The sequence below is a fragment of the Scatophagus argus genome, chromosome 18 (assembly GCF_020382885.2).
Source record: "Scatophagus argus isolate fScaArg1 chromosome 18, fScaArg1.pri, whole genome shotgun sequence".
Taxonomy (NCBI): Eukaryota; Metazoa; Chordata; class Actinopteri; family Scatophagidae; genus Scatophagus; species Scatophagus argus.
Window position 1 is genome coordinate 17,195,982 of NC_058510.1, and position 14,592 is coordinate 17,210,573.

The 14,592-nt window shown below is 39.4% G+C and overlaps 1 protein-coding gene across 1 annotated transcript in view; it reads left to right on the plus strand.

Moving 5' to 3' along the window:
* si:dkey-225n22.4 (collagen alpha-1(XXI) chain) overlaps positions 1–14,592 on the plus strand; it is a 53,314-nt gene that overhangs the window by 31,356 nt on the left and 7,366 nt on the right. The window contains exons 22-30 of the mRNA XM_046371091.1: positions 1,376–1,429; positions 3,002–3,073; positions 3,557–3,592; positions 5,834–5,878; positions 10,041–10,073; positions 11,433–11,579; positions 11,814–11,868; positions 13,104–13,298; positions 14,170–14,247. Coding sequence (XP_046227047.1) covers positions 1,376–1,429; positions 3,002–3,073; positions 3,557–3,592; positions 5,834–5,878; positions 10,041–10,073; positions 11,433–11,579; positions 11,814–11,868; positions 13,104–13,298; positions 14,170–14,247 — 715 coding nt within the window. The remainder of the gene's footprint in view (positions 1–1,375; positions 1,430–3,001; positions 3,074–3,556; positions 3,593–5,833; positions 5,879–10,040; positions 10,074–11,432; positions 11,580–11,813; positions 11,869–13,103; positions 13,299–14,169; positions 14,248–14,592) is intronic.

Consider the following 14,592-nt stretch of genomic DNA (forward strand, 5'->3'; position numbering starts at 1 on the left):
TAAACATAACATAAATAAGCACTTCTAATTATATACAGCCTAAGTAGTAAGATTGTTAATTTTAAAGTCAGTACAGCAGTCTGTACCGAGCTAAGGATTCCTGAGTGATTCTGTTTTATCTGCACCTGCTTTTACACCTGCATGGAAACTTTCCTATCAGCTGATTGGGATTCTGAAGGCTGTCAGTGTCTATCTGTAGCTGATTGCTGGAGATGGAACACACAGGAACGCATTATTGCATACAATGATCCACCATGATGAAATCATCCATAAGCAACACTGAGCTGCTGCAAAATAAATACAATATCTTTACAATATAATTTTGTATTATTCCACACATCAGACTAGTTGTAGTCACAAACACTGCAGAACAGGGAATAACACCTACATTCATCATGGCTTTGTTATCATCAGTCCAGTTTAATTTTTAAAAACTGTGGTGATTTGGACAGTTAGGTAAACTGTATCCTTTTGAAATAACTTGATCTTATCCATTTCATTTATTTTATTTGTACTGTTGATTAATCAGATTTAAATAAGACTAAGCATCCATGGCAATTACATTACAATATAAGTTTGCAAAAAAATGGGGCTATGTGTTAACCCTCTTATTTCTTTGATTAAATCTTTGATTTCTTTGATTAAAATCTGAAATGACCACCTGTGACATGGAATAACTTAGTGTAAGTTACTCTAACGTGAAACAATGTGAGCTCATTCACTAACTAACAAGGTGATGTCTCTCATCACTAACATTAACTAGTAGTAATAGTAGTAGTAGTAGTAGTAGTAGTAGTCCTTATTATTGTACTAATTTCATTGTATCCTACAACAGACTCACTAACTGGACATCACAATCATTGTGACTATAATTTTGTTTATTAAAAAACATTTATTATCTTCAGAAAATAAGACACAACCAGTTTCCACCGATGTAAATTCTGTTTTTGGTGGCGAATTTGCATTTTGAGCCTTCTGCACCTCTCTGTCTGAATGAACTCGGCTCACGATTTCCATGAGCGGCCTCTCTTCTAAATTTGTTAAGCTTTTTTTTTTATCATGCGCCACTGTCATACCTTGTGTGGTTGGCACAGCTGTTTCACAAGAAGGAGACCAGTAATGGGACGGGCTGAGAGGATTATGATTAATCACCACACACTGTGATTTATACTGCACTTCAGGCAGACTCCTGTGCACGCTGCACCTATATGAATGCAAATAGCAGCTCCACTCTAATGCGCTCTCACTGACCTGTGTGCTGGTCTTTGTGCTGGTTAAAATTAGAGCCCTAAGATTTGTGTTGAGGATTAGCTTTAGGAATGAATGCAATCAACAGAGTATTGTTAGATGGTTATGGTGTGTGTTTTTAACGTAGGGTAATCGTGGAGATCCAGGTGTTGCTGGTCCTTTAGGTCCACCAGGCCAGAAGGTGAGTGAAGCTACATATTATTGACCTGATTACATTGTTATCTTTAACTTTTGCCAATTCTACTTTCCAGCATCTTCAACATCTCTTCTGTTTCTGTTGTTTTGTTTTCCATTGTCTCCATGTATATTTGATACTTGCTATTTCCTTTATTCCTCAATGAAATCATTACAGGCATTTACAGGCATTTACAGGCATTTACAGGCATTTTTTTATCATAGTAGTAGTAGTGATGTTATCTGACTCTAGCTAGCTGTGCTTAGCTTATGCAGGAGAAGCATCCTGCCATCCACTGACGCAACTCTAGCTCAGTAATTAACATGTTTATCTTTCCTTTGAGTTCTATGTTGTAACTATTTACTGAGGAGCAACAGTGTATCCATCCAGCCAGAACTTGTATGCTTCAGTGTGGGTTGGTAATTGGTGAGTTCAGATTTTGGCTTCGGTCTCAGTACATACAGAAAATCTGGCAACCTCACTGTTCTTACAAGATTTTAAAAGATATTTTCAGCCCATAACTCCATCAAAAGCTCAGGACAGAGTCAGGCTAGCTGTTGCCCTGTTACTGATCTTTGTGTTAAGGAAGCCTAACTGCCTCCTGTCTCTAAATCCATATTTTAAATGCAGACAAGAGGGTGGTGTCAGTCTTCTCATCTCTTTCGTGGTTTCGTGGTCGCAGAATCCCACAGCCCTCTTTTTCATCTCTGTAGGTGTATACCAAGTTGCTCTAAAGCTTGTGTTCTCCACTATGATTGTCTTTTCCTTAGCGTTCATCTGCCAAAAGCATGTACACCACTTGCACCTTCATTCCCCACTTCCAGTTAGTCTACACTTGCGGCCACATAAAAAATTCAGTGTGGCAGTAGGATTAGTGGGGGCACTGCTGATTCCCCCGGAGGGATCGGGGTGTGATCAGGGTGACAGCATTTGTCTTTTCTCTCTTCTAAACCAACCTCAATCTCTTGTCTGTTTCCTGTCATCCTGCCAGCCATTTGTTATGCAGTTTGGATTCTGCCGATGAGTGACAGCTGCACTCTCAATGCCACTTGTTTGTTAAGTGACATGTTTCTGAGCAATTATGCCTGTAAATGCCATTGAGCTACTTAATTACAGGTGACCTTGATAATTTTGAAGGTGCCATTCAAGTAGGAAATGACTTTTGCCTTTTCGGAAATGATTATTTCACGAGTAAAGAAACAGCTTGAAAAGTTTTCACTCATACAGCTTTATAAATCATATTAAACCAGTCTTGATTACTGGCTAAGAACATTTTCTTTTACACTGCACCAACATGGGAAGTTGTCACACAGGATAGAACAGACAGTCGCACATACACAAACGACTGCTCAAGTTTGACTGATTTTTTACAATATTTTATTTCAGTATTTTCTTTTCATCTGTTGGATGAATTTGGTTCCTCGTTGGATTTCAAGCAAGGACATGATGTTACAATTGTTTTCCATCCAGTGTTGAATAAATGTCCAGTTTGAAAGGAAAAGGTTCATGTAACCACATCAACCTTTTACTTTTCTTAAATGACATCTGATGGTTTCTACACATCAAAAAACTTCCCAGGGCTCAACAGGTGAGCCAGGCTTTCCAGGGTTGCCGGGTGCTATGGGGCTGCCGGGGTTCAAAGGTCACAAGGTGAGAGTGAATTCATACGAGCATACATATACAAAGTAAAATAAGTGATCTGCATGTTGTTTTTTTTTTGACTTAATGAAGTCTACAACTGGTGACAGACGCAGCACTTCATGAATGATTTATAGCTTTGGCTGACAGGAGTCTGTACATTTACATGTTGTACCTGTGGAAATGTTCATGGCTTAACATCATACATGCTTGTAAATGTATTATTCATATTATGCTTGGATGGCATTATTAATTTTAATGCTCCTGAAGGTTGTCCTTCACACTTCCAAAGCGGTACACTCAAGCATATAACACAGACAGTACAGTTGACCTAATGTGGAACAGTCCGGTTAACATGCTGGATTTTGTTTCCTGAGCTGCAGTCACCTGTTATAATTCCTCAAACAGCATTTTGTTATTTAGATGTGACACTGTCAGTGTCAGTAGAAAACCCTGAAGCGGGAGATGTTCTGACGTTCAGTGTTGTATTTTTAGGGAGAGAGAGGAGAGACAGGCCCTAAAGGATCCCAGGTATTGTGCTTTTTCTCCACGTTTCTACTGGTTATTCACGTGGTCTTGAGAATATACAGCATCACTAGCAGAACAACATCATACCCCCAAGTCCTTATATTCAATCTGACAATAAACTTCATTTGTATATACAATATATATGCGCATATAACCGATTATCAATTAAAAATCCACAAGGCCACCCTCTGCATAGCCTCACTACAATTAGAGTATATGAGTACAAAGCTCAGACAATTAAACACATGATCACGAATAAATAAAACGATTGCAGCGGTTGTAACAAGCAAGATACAGAATGAGAAGAGAAGAGATGAGAATACTGTGACTGTGCTGCAAAGACAGTTACACAGTGTTACACGCTGGCTTGAGCGCCCACACAATGCTATGTTACAAGGCACCACAGATGTCTGAATATCAACCTCTGAGCCTTGTACATAACAAAGTCCTGATTCTGCTCTTGGTTCAGATTCTCTGCTTGACTATCTTAAATGCATATTATAACCAGTCCACTTAGCCTGTCTGCTCCACTGTAACCAAGTTTTCCTTTACAGTCACAACTATGACAAAAACACTCAGGCCCCACACACCCCTCTGAAGGGAGGAATTCATAAGCCAAACCACTTCTGTAAATTAGTCATGGCAAATCCGGCTCCGTGGACGGACTTAAGGCCTTTGGGATTGCTCAATATCCTGATCCGGGTTTTGCAAGTCCTTTGAGTCACTTGAGTCAGTATCACCAAGAACCTACAGAGGAAACCCAACTCCAAAGTCTGCTTAGGTCATACAAGTCCGAGCCCACACGATTAAGGGTGCAGGCGATATCCCCGTCACTGTAAAGCACATAACAAACGGTGTTTCACTTCCAACTAAAGATTGGAGCAGAGCATAGTACTATAGAATGTTTGCTTCAAACATAACACCAAAAAATGTTAGCTACATGTTTGCTATGCTATTGCTATGTGGTGTCATGCCTTTGGGATAAATAAAGTTCAAAGGGTATTAAATAAATGTAATGTGATGCAATGTAACATTACTGCAGATAACTGATTAAATTGTGCTATTCATTGATCTTAAAACCTACTCCATTTGTTCTATGTAGTTGTTAGTGCTGCAACAAAAAGCGTATAAATTACATTGAGCAGCAGTGGTTGCTACCTCATTCGTTATCAGGGGACCCGGGGAGCCGACAGAGTCCATTGAGTAAGCTTCCTGCATGGCCGGAAAACGTAGCAGATTCATGCGTGGGACTCACAGTGCCAAGCAGAACTGGGTCCACCGGACTCCATTACAGTTATACAATGTAAAATCCTCCTCACCACATTACAGTCTCAAAATGTCCAGGAAAATGTTGCAATACAATACAGAGCATGTGTGCTCGGCGTCATTATTTAAGTCTCAGCTTCAGATTGCTGTTACCTAAAATAGGCTGAGGAGTGCAAACCAATGTAGCATATCACTACTTTGAACCTGATTATTATTTACTATGGCTTGTAATTTAACTACATTAGTTTTTCTCTGCCTTGCATTTTTCTAGGGTTATGTATACCTTCTATTCACTTTAAGCGGCCATTCAGACTAATGTAATTTTATTCACTCTGCATGCAGTCACATTGACATATGTGCCATACATATTGCATTTTATTAATTTACTTTTTTATCTAGTGGCAGTCACTTACAGCTGATTTTCACATGAACATTTTTACAACAACATTATAGCAGTAAGATACCCTGTTGTAGTTATGCTACTGTGACCACAGAATCAACCACAAATTGCACAATCAAAGCATGTGGTGATTGCTGTGATTCAGTTGCTTCCCCTTACATGTACTAATGGAAAACAGTGTGAGAGCCCAGAGGAGCAGAGAAAGCAGAACGGTGTGTTGCAGAGCTGCAGGATTCAGCCAGAAAGCCACACACGAGATAAAAAGTCAGGTTTGTTAAAGGTCACCACTAGCCAGTTCCTATCCGCTCGCTCCCTGGGTTTCTCTTATTGGCTGCTAGTGGTTTTCATGACCTTTTCTTCACTCACTCACACACTGACACACTGACACACACGCACACAGAGAGAGAATGAAGACATGGACGAGCACACAGTAACACATACACACCTGCACTCATTCAGCCTCGCCTTTGCACACACACACACACACACACACACACGCCACATGAAGTCACACCAGCGCGTATGTAAACAAGCTCACACCTTAAACCTTCAGTTAATCATGATGTATCTCTTTGCAGGGGGAGCAAGGCAGAGATGGAGATCCAGGGACTCCCGGTGTCAATGTGAGTGTAGAGTCACTCTGCTTCCACTGGGTGGCAGTGAAGCTTGTCTTTCGGCAGGTTCAGTGAGGAGACTGGGTTCTAAATATGTGTGTTGTGTTTGTGAATACAGGGACAAAATGTCTCCACAAGGGCATGAGGATGAGGAAGAAGCTTTTTTAGCTAATTTGGACATGGTGCTTGAGTTTAAATTTTTTGTGTAACCTGCCTGTAGTTAATATCACAAAGGTCCTGATACAAGTCACCATAAAACCTTTATCACAAAAAATAATAAGCTCTACTAATGTAGCACTTTTCTGAAAGTGACTTTACATGGTGCTTTACAAGATTAAAATCAGACAGCTTATAAAAACACATAAAAATGCAATAAAAGACTTAAAAAACAGCACAAGCAGGCAGCAGTACAGAGCAATATAACATAAAAGGAAGAACAGACTAAAGAAAAAAGAAGAGACAAAATAAAAATGACAGAGTAAAACAGCATGGAAGCTGCAGACAGTAATAAAAAATCATAAAATCAAATAAATTCAGACTGAAAAAGTAAACTTTCAGGATTGCTAACCAACTTAGCTGAGCTAATCTTATTAGAAGAGCTGTTCCAGAGTCTCAAGGCCCTCATGGCAAAGTCAAGGGCCAGTTTGGTGTTTAGGCCCAATCTGGAAACAACCACATGAGAATTATGCTGTTAGTGAGGCGAACCTTAGCGATGTGGTCACGTCTTCATTTTTAGCAGAAAAATTTCCCAATATAATTGGTTAATTTCAAAAGAATTGTGACAATCAATGTGTTTCCTTTGTGGAAGTATAAACTGCTCAAACAGCATAATTGTTGGCCAAGTATTAGACACAGAGCTGAGAGGAACTGTGTGAACCCAGTGTCACATTAGTGACTGACGGACATAACAAACTGACTGACATAATCAATCAAAGTTCATACAACAGATGCCGCATCCAAACCATGTCGGATTTTGTGCTGCTTTTTTTCTTCAGACATGAGTGGTATAGATAGATCTTCTCATTAAAGGAACAGTTCACCCAGAAATGAAAATGCATTAATTATCTACTAACCCAGGGGTGGGCAATTATTTCTTCCATGGGGCCACATGAGAAACAGAAAATATTTTAGAGGGCCAGCCAAAAGGCTTAACTCAATTCTGCAAAATATTCATCATATTTCTTTATAAGAAGCAGTAAATAGCATTGTTTGGACAAGCTGGTATGAGTAGAGTATATGTTATAAATAAGCAATGAAAAGTGAGGTTGCCTTACAAAAAATAATTTATTCAATCAAATTCCCAAATTAATGGCAAATAAAATATGAACATTTTACTATTTATGACTTTTATATATTTAAATATTATTGAACAATTTCAAATATTTTCAGTCACATACACTGTAAAAGATATTCTGAGTTTCAAACACTGTTGGCAAGAGCTTTTTAGCAATCTAAGGACATCACAATATTGTCTTTGTGCTCCAAACATTAACATCATATTAAACATATTAAACACACTGGCAACACACACTCATTTAAAATAAAATTGAACATCACTGAACTGTGACTTTGAGTTCACTGCTAGTAGGTGCCTTTACATGCCTACATTTGTAGGTTAACCACGCAATTTGGTGTTTTTAAGTTATTTTTTCTTTCAGTTCATCCCTGGATGCGTGAAGCTTGGTAAAAAAGCCTTGCTGCTTCTTTAGCTTAGCTAGCAACGCTTCCGATGTCCGCTCCCTTTCAGCATCGCTCAAGTTTCCGTATTTCCCCGCATGTTTCGTCTCGTAATGGCGGCTCAAGTTATAGTCCTTAAACACAGCGATCTGCTCCCCGCAAACTAAACACGTTGCTTTACCTCCGATTTCAGTAAAGAAGTACTTAGCAGTCCAGTTGTTGTTGAATTGCCTGCATTCAGCGTCTACCTTTCTTTTTTTAGCAGAACTGGACATCTTAACGGCTAGAGTCGTTTTGGCGCTTGTAACAAGGAGCGAATAATGATCTTGATTTAGGAATGCGTCATTACATACGTGAATAAAATGAACTTCAAAATAAAAGCACTGCAGCTTTAGTCCACGCATGAGGTGAAATGAATAAAGTGCTTATTTTGTAATTTCCAATTAACCTTACGCGGGCCGGTCAGAGCCAACCAAGGGGCCGTATGTGGCCCGGGGGCCGTAAAATGCCCAGGTCTGTACTAACCCCTATGCCATTGAAAAGTCTGGTAAAGTTTTTTGTCTACTCACAGATTCTTGTGAAACACAAACGACTGAGGCAACAGGGCCATACATTCTCTGTTTCTAAAGCTCTTACAGCATGTATCCACTGCAAAGAAAACATATGTAGAATGTTTACTAGTGCTGAATGATGCGATTCCAAATAGTTTGGAAACTCTTGGCATTGAGGAATGATTTGATCTTGGCACCAAGGTTTTACAAGGTGAGAGAGGCAAATTTACATAATTGATTTGCCACGTTCATCCCTGTTGAGACAATCATCCTTATCAATATTTGCTAATGAACAAACATAATGATATGAATTGCTGTGTGATCTGCAATTTCCAGCTTTCAAGCCAAGCTTTGTAATTGATACTTTTTAATAGGAACCAAACCAAATGAGTAGCATTTAAGAATCGATCGGTAAGCATTGATTGCTGAGGCATCGATCTTCACATCCCTGATGAGATTTAGGCAATGGCTCCAGCCAGAGGTGTGTACGTGGGCTCAGCAGTACAGATACACTGCATTGTGTGTAGACAGTTGTGTTTTCTTGTCTCTGACACTTGAGACAGATGAAATGATTGTATTTCTCAGTATGCAGCCTAATGTTCACACTCTGTAACTCTGCAGTGTTGAAAGCAGCCCAGCCTTTGTGCGACACACTCTCAAGGCTAAATGCATCAGCAGTGAATCACAAGTATGTCACTGCTGAAATGAATACGACATATTTTTGTCTTCAGAGACACTTCCTAATTCCTATCGGGTAAAATAAATATGACTCTGTGCTGCAGTTTAGGAGTGGTTATGTTCTATTTTCCTGTCTTCCTTCGTCAGGACCACTTGGTGTTCAGCTTACAATGCAAAATCCACACTCTTGTGCACAGTATAGAACTGTTTTTTGCAAAGACCTGTAAACTACAATATAATCATTTCTGGCAGTAATTAGATCATCACATAATAGAAAAACATATGCTTTAGGTCTCATTAGGTACAGAGTGGTATTAAGAGACAGGACAGGAGAGGGCTAGGTGGTTAGCTTTCTAGATTCAGCAGATATCTCTGCAATACGGTCCACAGATGTCTTTGCCCTAATGTCAAAACTGTTAGTTCTTCACAGTCTGTTGGTACCCAGAACAACAGAAGAAACTTAACAGACCACATACCTACACAGACCTAACAAGGGTCTTGATTAAAACTGAAGTGTACATGTTTTTTCTGTTGGAAGCATTTGAGATTGACAACTGAAAAAACGTTGCTAAATGCATCCAGTGTAAAAAGAACATGTCAGCCATCCACAGAGAGGAGTTACTGAAGTTCTTGACTGGTCTCTATCTCTGTTTGAATATAAAATAGTGTGACAGAGCAACTCCAGGTTTTCTGTGCTTGGGGCATTGAAAGGCTTTAAAAATTACTTAATATGATACTCATTTCTTTGCCCAGATAAAGCTTCCTTGTTGCAGATTGAGGAAACGCTATTTGTTTCCTACAACAGCAGGATAGCTGAAATCACGAACCAGGAAAGGAGAACAACTGGATAGAAAAGAGGAAGAGGAAGGACTGTAAGGGAAACAGAACACACTCAGAACCTCAGATATATGTCCTTGTACTTAAATGCATTACAAATAAAAGATGCTGTTACCACTGGATGGTGTTTTTATAGGAGTATCAGATCCACAGATGCATTTTTCATCACGATAACAAATAGCAAAGGAAAAAAAAAAAAACTTTAAAGAATGCATTACAATAACCAATCTAAAATGTTTTGTAAGCCACTGGTTCTGACAGAAAAGACAGCGGTTCTGCATCAGCAATGCAGAGCTGTGAGCACAGCTCCTCTGACATACTAACTCAGCCTTTGATATGTAAGCAGAAGTTTCTAACTGTCTCTCTCTATTTCTCCCTCTTCTCTTTTCCTTCCCACCCTTCCTGCTCTCTCTTCTTTCTTCCGACAGGGCGAAGTGGGACCCAGGGGAAGTAAAGGAGAGGTTTGTCGAATTAGACTTTGCGGTATTAGATATAATCCATTCTGTCTTATTCTGCACCGCACTGAGAAGCCCTGTCAAGCCTGTACGGCTTCTATAGAAGACTTACAGAGCCAATACCTCCAGGCCTGGGGAAATCTGGCCCCCTGGGCAAAAATATACATCACAAAAGCCCTCTTTTCTAAAGGCGCGCACATCTGAAATATCAAACACTTACTGTACTGTCTACAGAATCACAATTTATGGGGATGCAGCCTCCCTCAGTAGCATATGTGCTGTACTATTTGCTGGATATCATTTATCATTTCTCAAGCCCACAGTGTATCAGCATGCCTTAAGATCACTAACAATAAACAGTCAAAAGTAGAGCATTTTAGACTGTATACGGTATAAAATGAAAAAATTTGCCTATCCTGCCACACTAAATTATTGTTACACTATCTTTCTGTTGTTGTGCAGTGCATGCAGTTTGCAGTGGTAACAGTGGCAGGTTTGCCTCTTGAAATATTTTTTTTAATTTTTATAACAATGGGTGTTTGTTTTCAAGCAGAGCTAGACAAAAGGTTCTTATTTCCAGCTGTAGATTTGCAGATTTTATTAGTTGTTGCTGGATAATAATTAAGTTAGCTTAGCTCCAGGATTTGGCTGAAAACACATTTGTTTTTTAATGTTAGGTGTTTTTTTCAATGATGCATATTTCTTTTCTGTGAGTCTCAGTTATCCCTGGTGTTGTGCTGATAGACTGAGGCTAAAGGTGCATGTGCCATCCTCACCACTTGATAATCCATCTAAGACACATGGAAACATGAACACAGCATTTTGTTGCAAACAGTGTTGCATTGCAGAGTTAGATAGTCCTAGCATTATAAGACAATGACAAATATTATATTTGTCATTAGCTTAAACCTTATGAGCATGCAAGACCAGAGTCCATACAGTGGGGTAATATTACACAGAAAACATGCCAGGATTTAATGCTTAGCCTTGGTAGTAACACATATAGCTACACTAACTTATAGTAGATGGTAAGCTAGTTAATCAGACATGCTAATTATCTCACATTAGAGGGCACAGATGCTATTAAATTAATTTATTACACTTTTGTTCTTGTATATTGATTATCAAAAGACTAAAATAAGAAAACATGACCTTCCAAACACCATGTCTTACACAGTAAATCCTGGCAGACCTGAAGCACCTGCTTCTGGTTGTTAAGAATGTTTAGACATGTTTAAAGGCAGGATTTAACAAACATGCAGTTGAACCTTAAAACTTTGCCAGTTACTGCAAGATAAGCCTCAGTGTTATGTTTTTCTCTTTTGTAACCTGAGATCTTTTGTCCTCCCACTCCCACTTCTTCAGAAAGGATTGACAGGTGACGTAGGCCCCAGGGGAGCTGAAGGAAAGAAAGGGGACATGGGCCATGTGGGTTCTGTTGGTCCCAGGGGATTTCCTGGTCAGGATGGGATGCCAGGCCAACCAGGCCAACCTGGATATCCTGGGAAACCTGTGAGTAAACCTCACTATCTCTTCTGAGCAGATTTTTTTTTTTTTAATTCTGCTTGTGTGGGTGCACATCTGATAATGTGTGTGTGTGTGTGTGTGTGTGTGCGGGCTGCATGAAGACAGAGAACGGAGGGCTGACATCCTGTAAATCTTCAGGCATATACTCAATCACAGGTTGAGCCTGTCTCCCCAGTCCCTGAGTTGATTCAGCTGAATAAGTGTAATTTTGTGTTGCAGGGCAAGCCTCCCTCAGATGAACATCTTATTAAGCTCTGCACTGATGTTCTGCGTAGTAAGTATCTGTTTGTGTTTATGTCACTTTGTTGACAACCAGCTTGAATTTGAAACTCCCTCCCAACACACCAAAAATGTTGCTAACAGTTGTCTCAGACATAGAGACAGTTTATATAATTCCTTCATTCGATTCACATTGATGAGGTCAGACTAGGGCACCTGATGTTTCAGTTATTTGAGAATGTCAATGTAAATAATCAATCAGTCGATAACTGGTACACACTTCCATGTGGCTAACATGTCTAAACAACGTTCACATCACCTTACACAGTTGATATAGCTAAGATAAGATAAGATAAGAACATTATTGATCTCGCAGGAAATTGTTGTGCCAGGGTTGCAATACAAAGAGGCAAACAAAAGCATCAAGTAATCACACAAAGTATAAAATAAGAGTAATATAAAAAATAACTGAGTACTATTAAAAAAAATATGCATGACATAGATAACGGCAGATAAGGTGCAGAATGGAACAGATAAGGTGCTAACATGTCAGGAAACTCTTGCTTATGTACTCCCTCAGCAGACACACAGCATCTATGGCATTCAATTGGCCATCTAGCTCAGTTGATGGTTTCCTGAGAGGACTGTCTCTTTAGCTGTTTAGCATGTTCACCAGCTATTTGCTAACTACTTTTAACTACTAACTAACTAAAGCTTATAATAACTGCAACTGTGGTGATGCGAGACATATTTTGATCCACTCACTTTGCCTAACTGAGAAAAGATTTTTTTTCTGAAGAAGTTGCAAAAATGCATTTTTTTTCAAGATTTAATCATTTTTAATTTACTGGAAAAAAAAAAAGAAAAAGCAACCAGTAACAGAACAAAGCTGTTATTTCTTTTCCTACGGGTAGTTTACAATTTTGCTACAAATATCAACTAATATTGACCAGTTTATGGCTGTAGCTGTAAATTCCCCGTGATATTTGACTCCTGTAACTAGCTAAAAAGGAAAGCTGCATTTCTGACGCATTACAGAAAAAATTCTCAGAATCTTGTAATATTTTGCAGAAATCCTGTTTTCAAACTGTTAATAGAAATGAGAATGCCTTGGGTGAACTAGAGTAAATACTGTATGTGCTGAATATGTGTCTGACTTTTGGCTAAGCTTGCGGTATTATGTCTTCAGACTTGTTTGGACCACACAATACTGTAACTTATGAAAGGCGTTTTGACAAAATATTTAATACATTAATGGATTACTGAGCACCTTCTGGCTCTGTCTCGAAGATCAACTTCCAGCATTGCTTCAGACCCTCGCCCCCCCAGCTACCTGTGAACCGTGCCAGAGCATGAAAGGACCCCCAGGCCAGCCAGGAGCACCAGGACCCAAAGGCTCCATGGGGACTCCAGGCTACCCTGGCAGGAATGGCAGTCCTGGTTACCCAGGACGTCCTGGCATGCAGGGTCCTGCAGGCCTCAAAGGTGATATGACCCATGATGTGGGATTTTTTCAAGGGAATAATGAACACCCTAGGACAGTTTTTTATCTCTCTATTATCTGTATTCAGTGATCCTTTTCAAGCTAGTGGTGTCTAATCCACAGCCTGAAATGGTAACAAAAATATTTCACTCATTCTCTTTTCTGTGATGAAGACAAAACAAATAAAAAACAAAACTTCACGAACAAGAGCTAGGACAAAATTTATTGCTGCTTGCATCAACGATTAAAATCAAAACAGTGTCAACAACTAACAATTTGGATGTGTTGATGTTCACTGTACCCCATAAAACAAGATCATTAAACAAGAGAACATCAGTGAAAGTCAGCAGAGCAAAAGACAGTAAATAGTGAATGCAAACCCATCTCACTGAGCTGTCCTTGATTTATCACCACTTCAAGACAGGGACTGACTAATCAGCTGTGAAAGATGCCAAACTGTACCACTTCACTGTTATGTATGACTTCCACTCTTTAGGTTGGGAGAACAGTGACTTTAGAGGTGTCAGGCTGAGGGAAAAGGCTGAAAGCTAAAGTTTTCTCAGAAAGCCTGTGTCTAAAACTGGAGACATGGCGTTCGAATTCACCAGGTAGGGAGGGCCAACTGACAGTATCGAGTTGGATTGTGGGGAGTGTATCCAGCATCGCTAAAAATCAAGACAGTTGCTGCACTGACTGATGAAAAGAATGATCAGAATTAATGAAATGAACAGCTGTAGTATTTGTCTGGTCCAGTAATGGACACAGTTGGCCAGGAAGGGAACATAGCCTTTGGGGTCCTGCAGCTCTCAATCTGACAGCTCATTTATAGAAGCTCTAATGTTGTTTCTTAAAGCAGATATATTATGTCCCCAGGTGACATGGGTCCAAGAGGTCTCAAAGGCAGCAAAGGAGAAGGTTATCATGGACCTCCAGGACCACCTGGACAGCCAGGTATGTAAAAAAGCTCATTTATCAGTCTGTTGTCTCCAGTCATTTTTTGTTATTTCAACAACCTACACACAGTGTTCTTACATCTAAGCTTTTAGATCTCTGCATGAGTACACTTCTAATAAAAATGAATTAAGATTAATTGTAATTTTATCAGTTTAATTAATATGTAGCTGGACTGTGTGTGCACTTAGTTTTCAAAGAGTACTTGTGGTGACAGCTTGGTAGGTAGTGTAAAGGTGTAAACAAAGTGGAAACTATAATGTGTGCAGTACGAGAAGATGTGACTTATGATCCAGTGCTAGTCTTGGTTCATAGCATAAAACATGATTACGTTTAATGGAACCT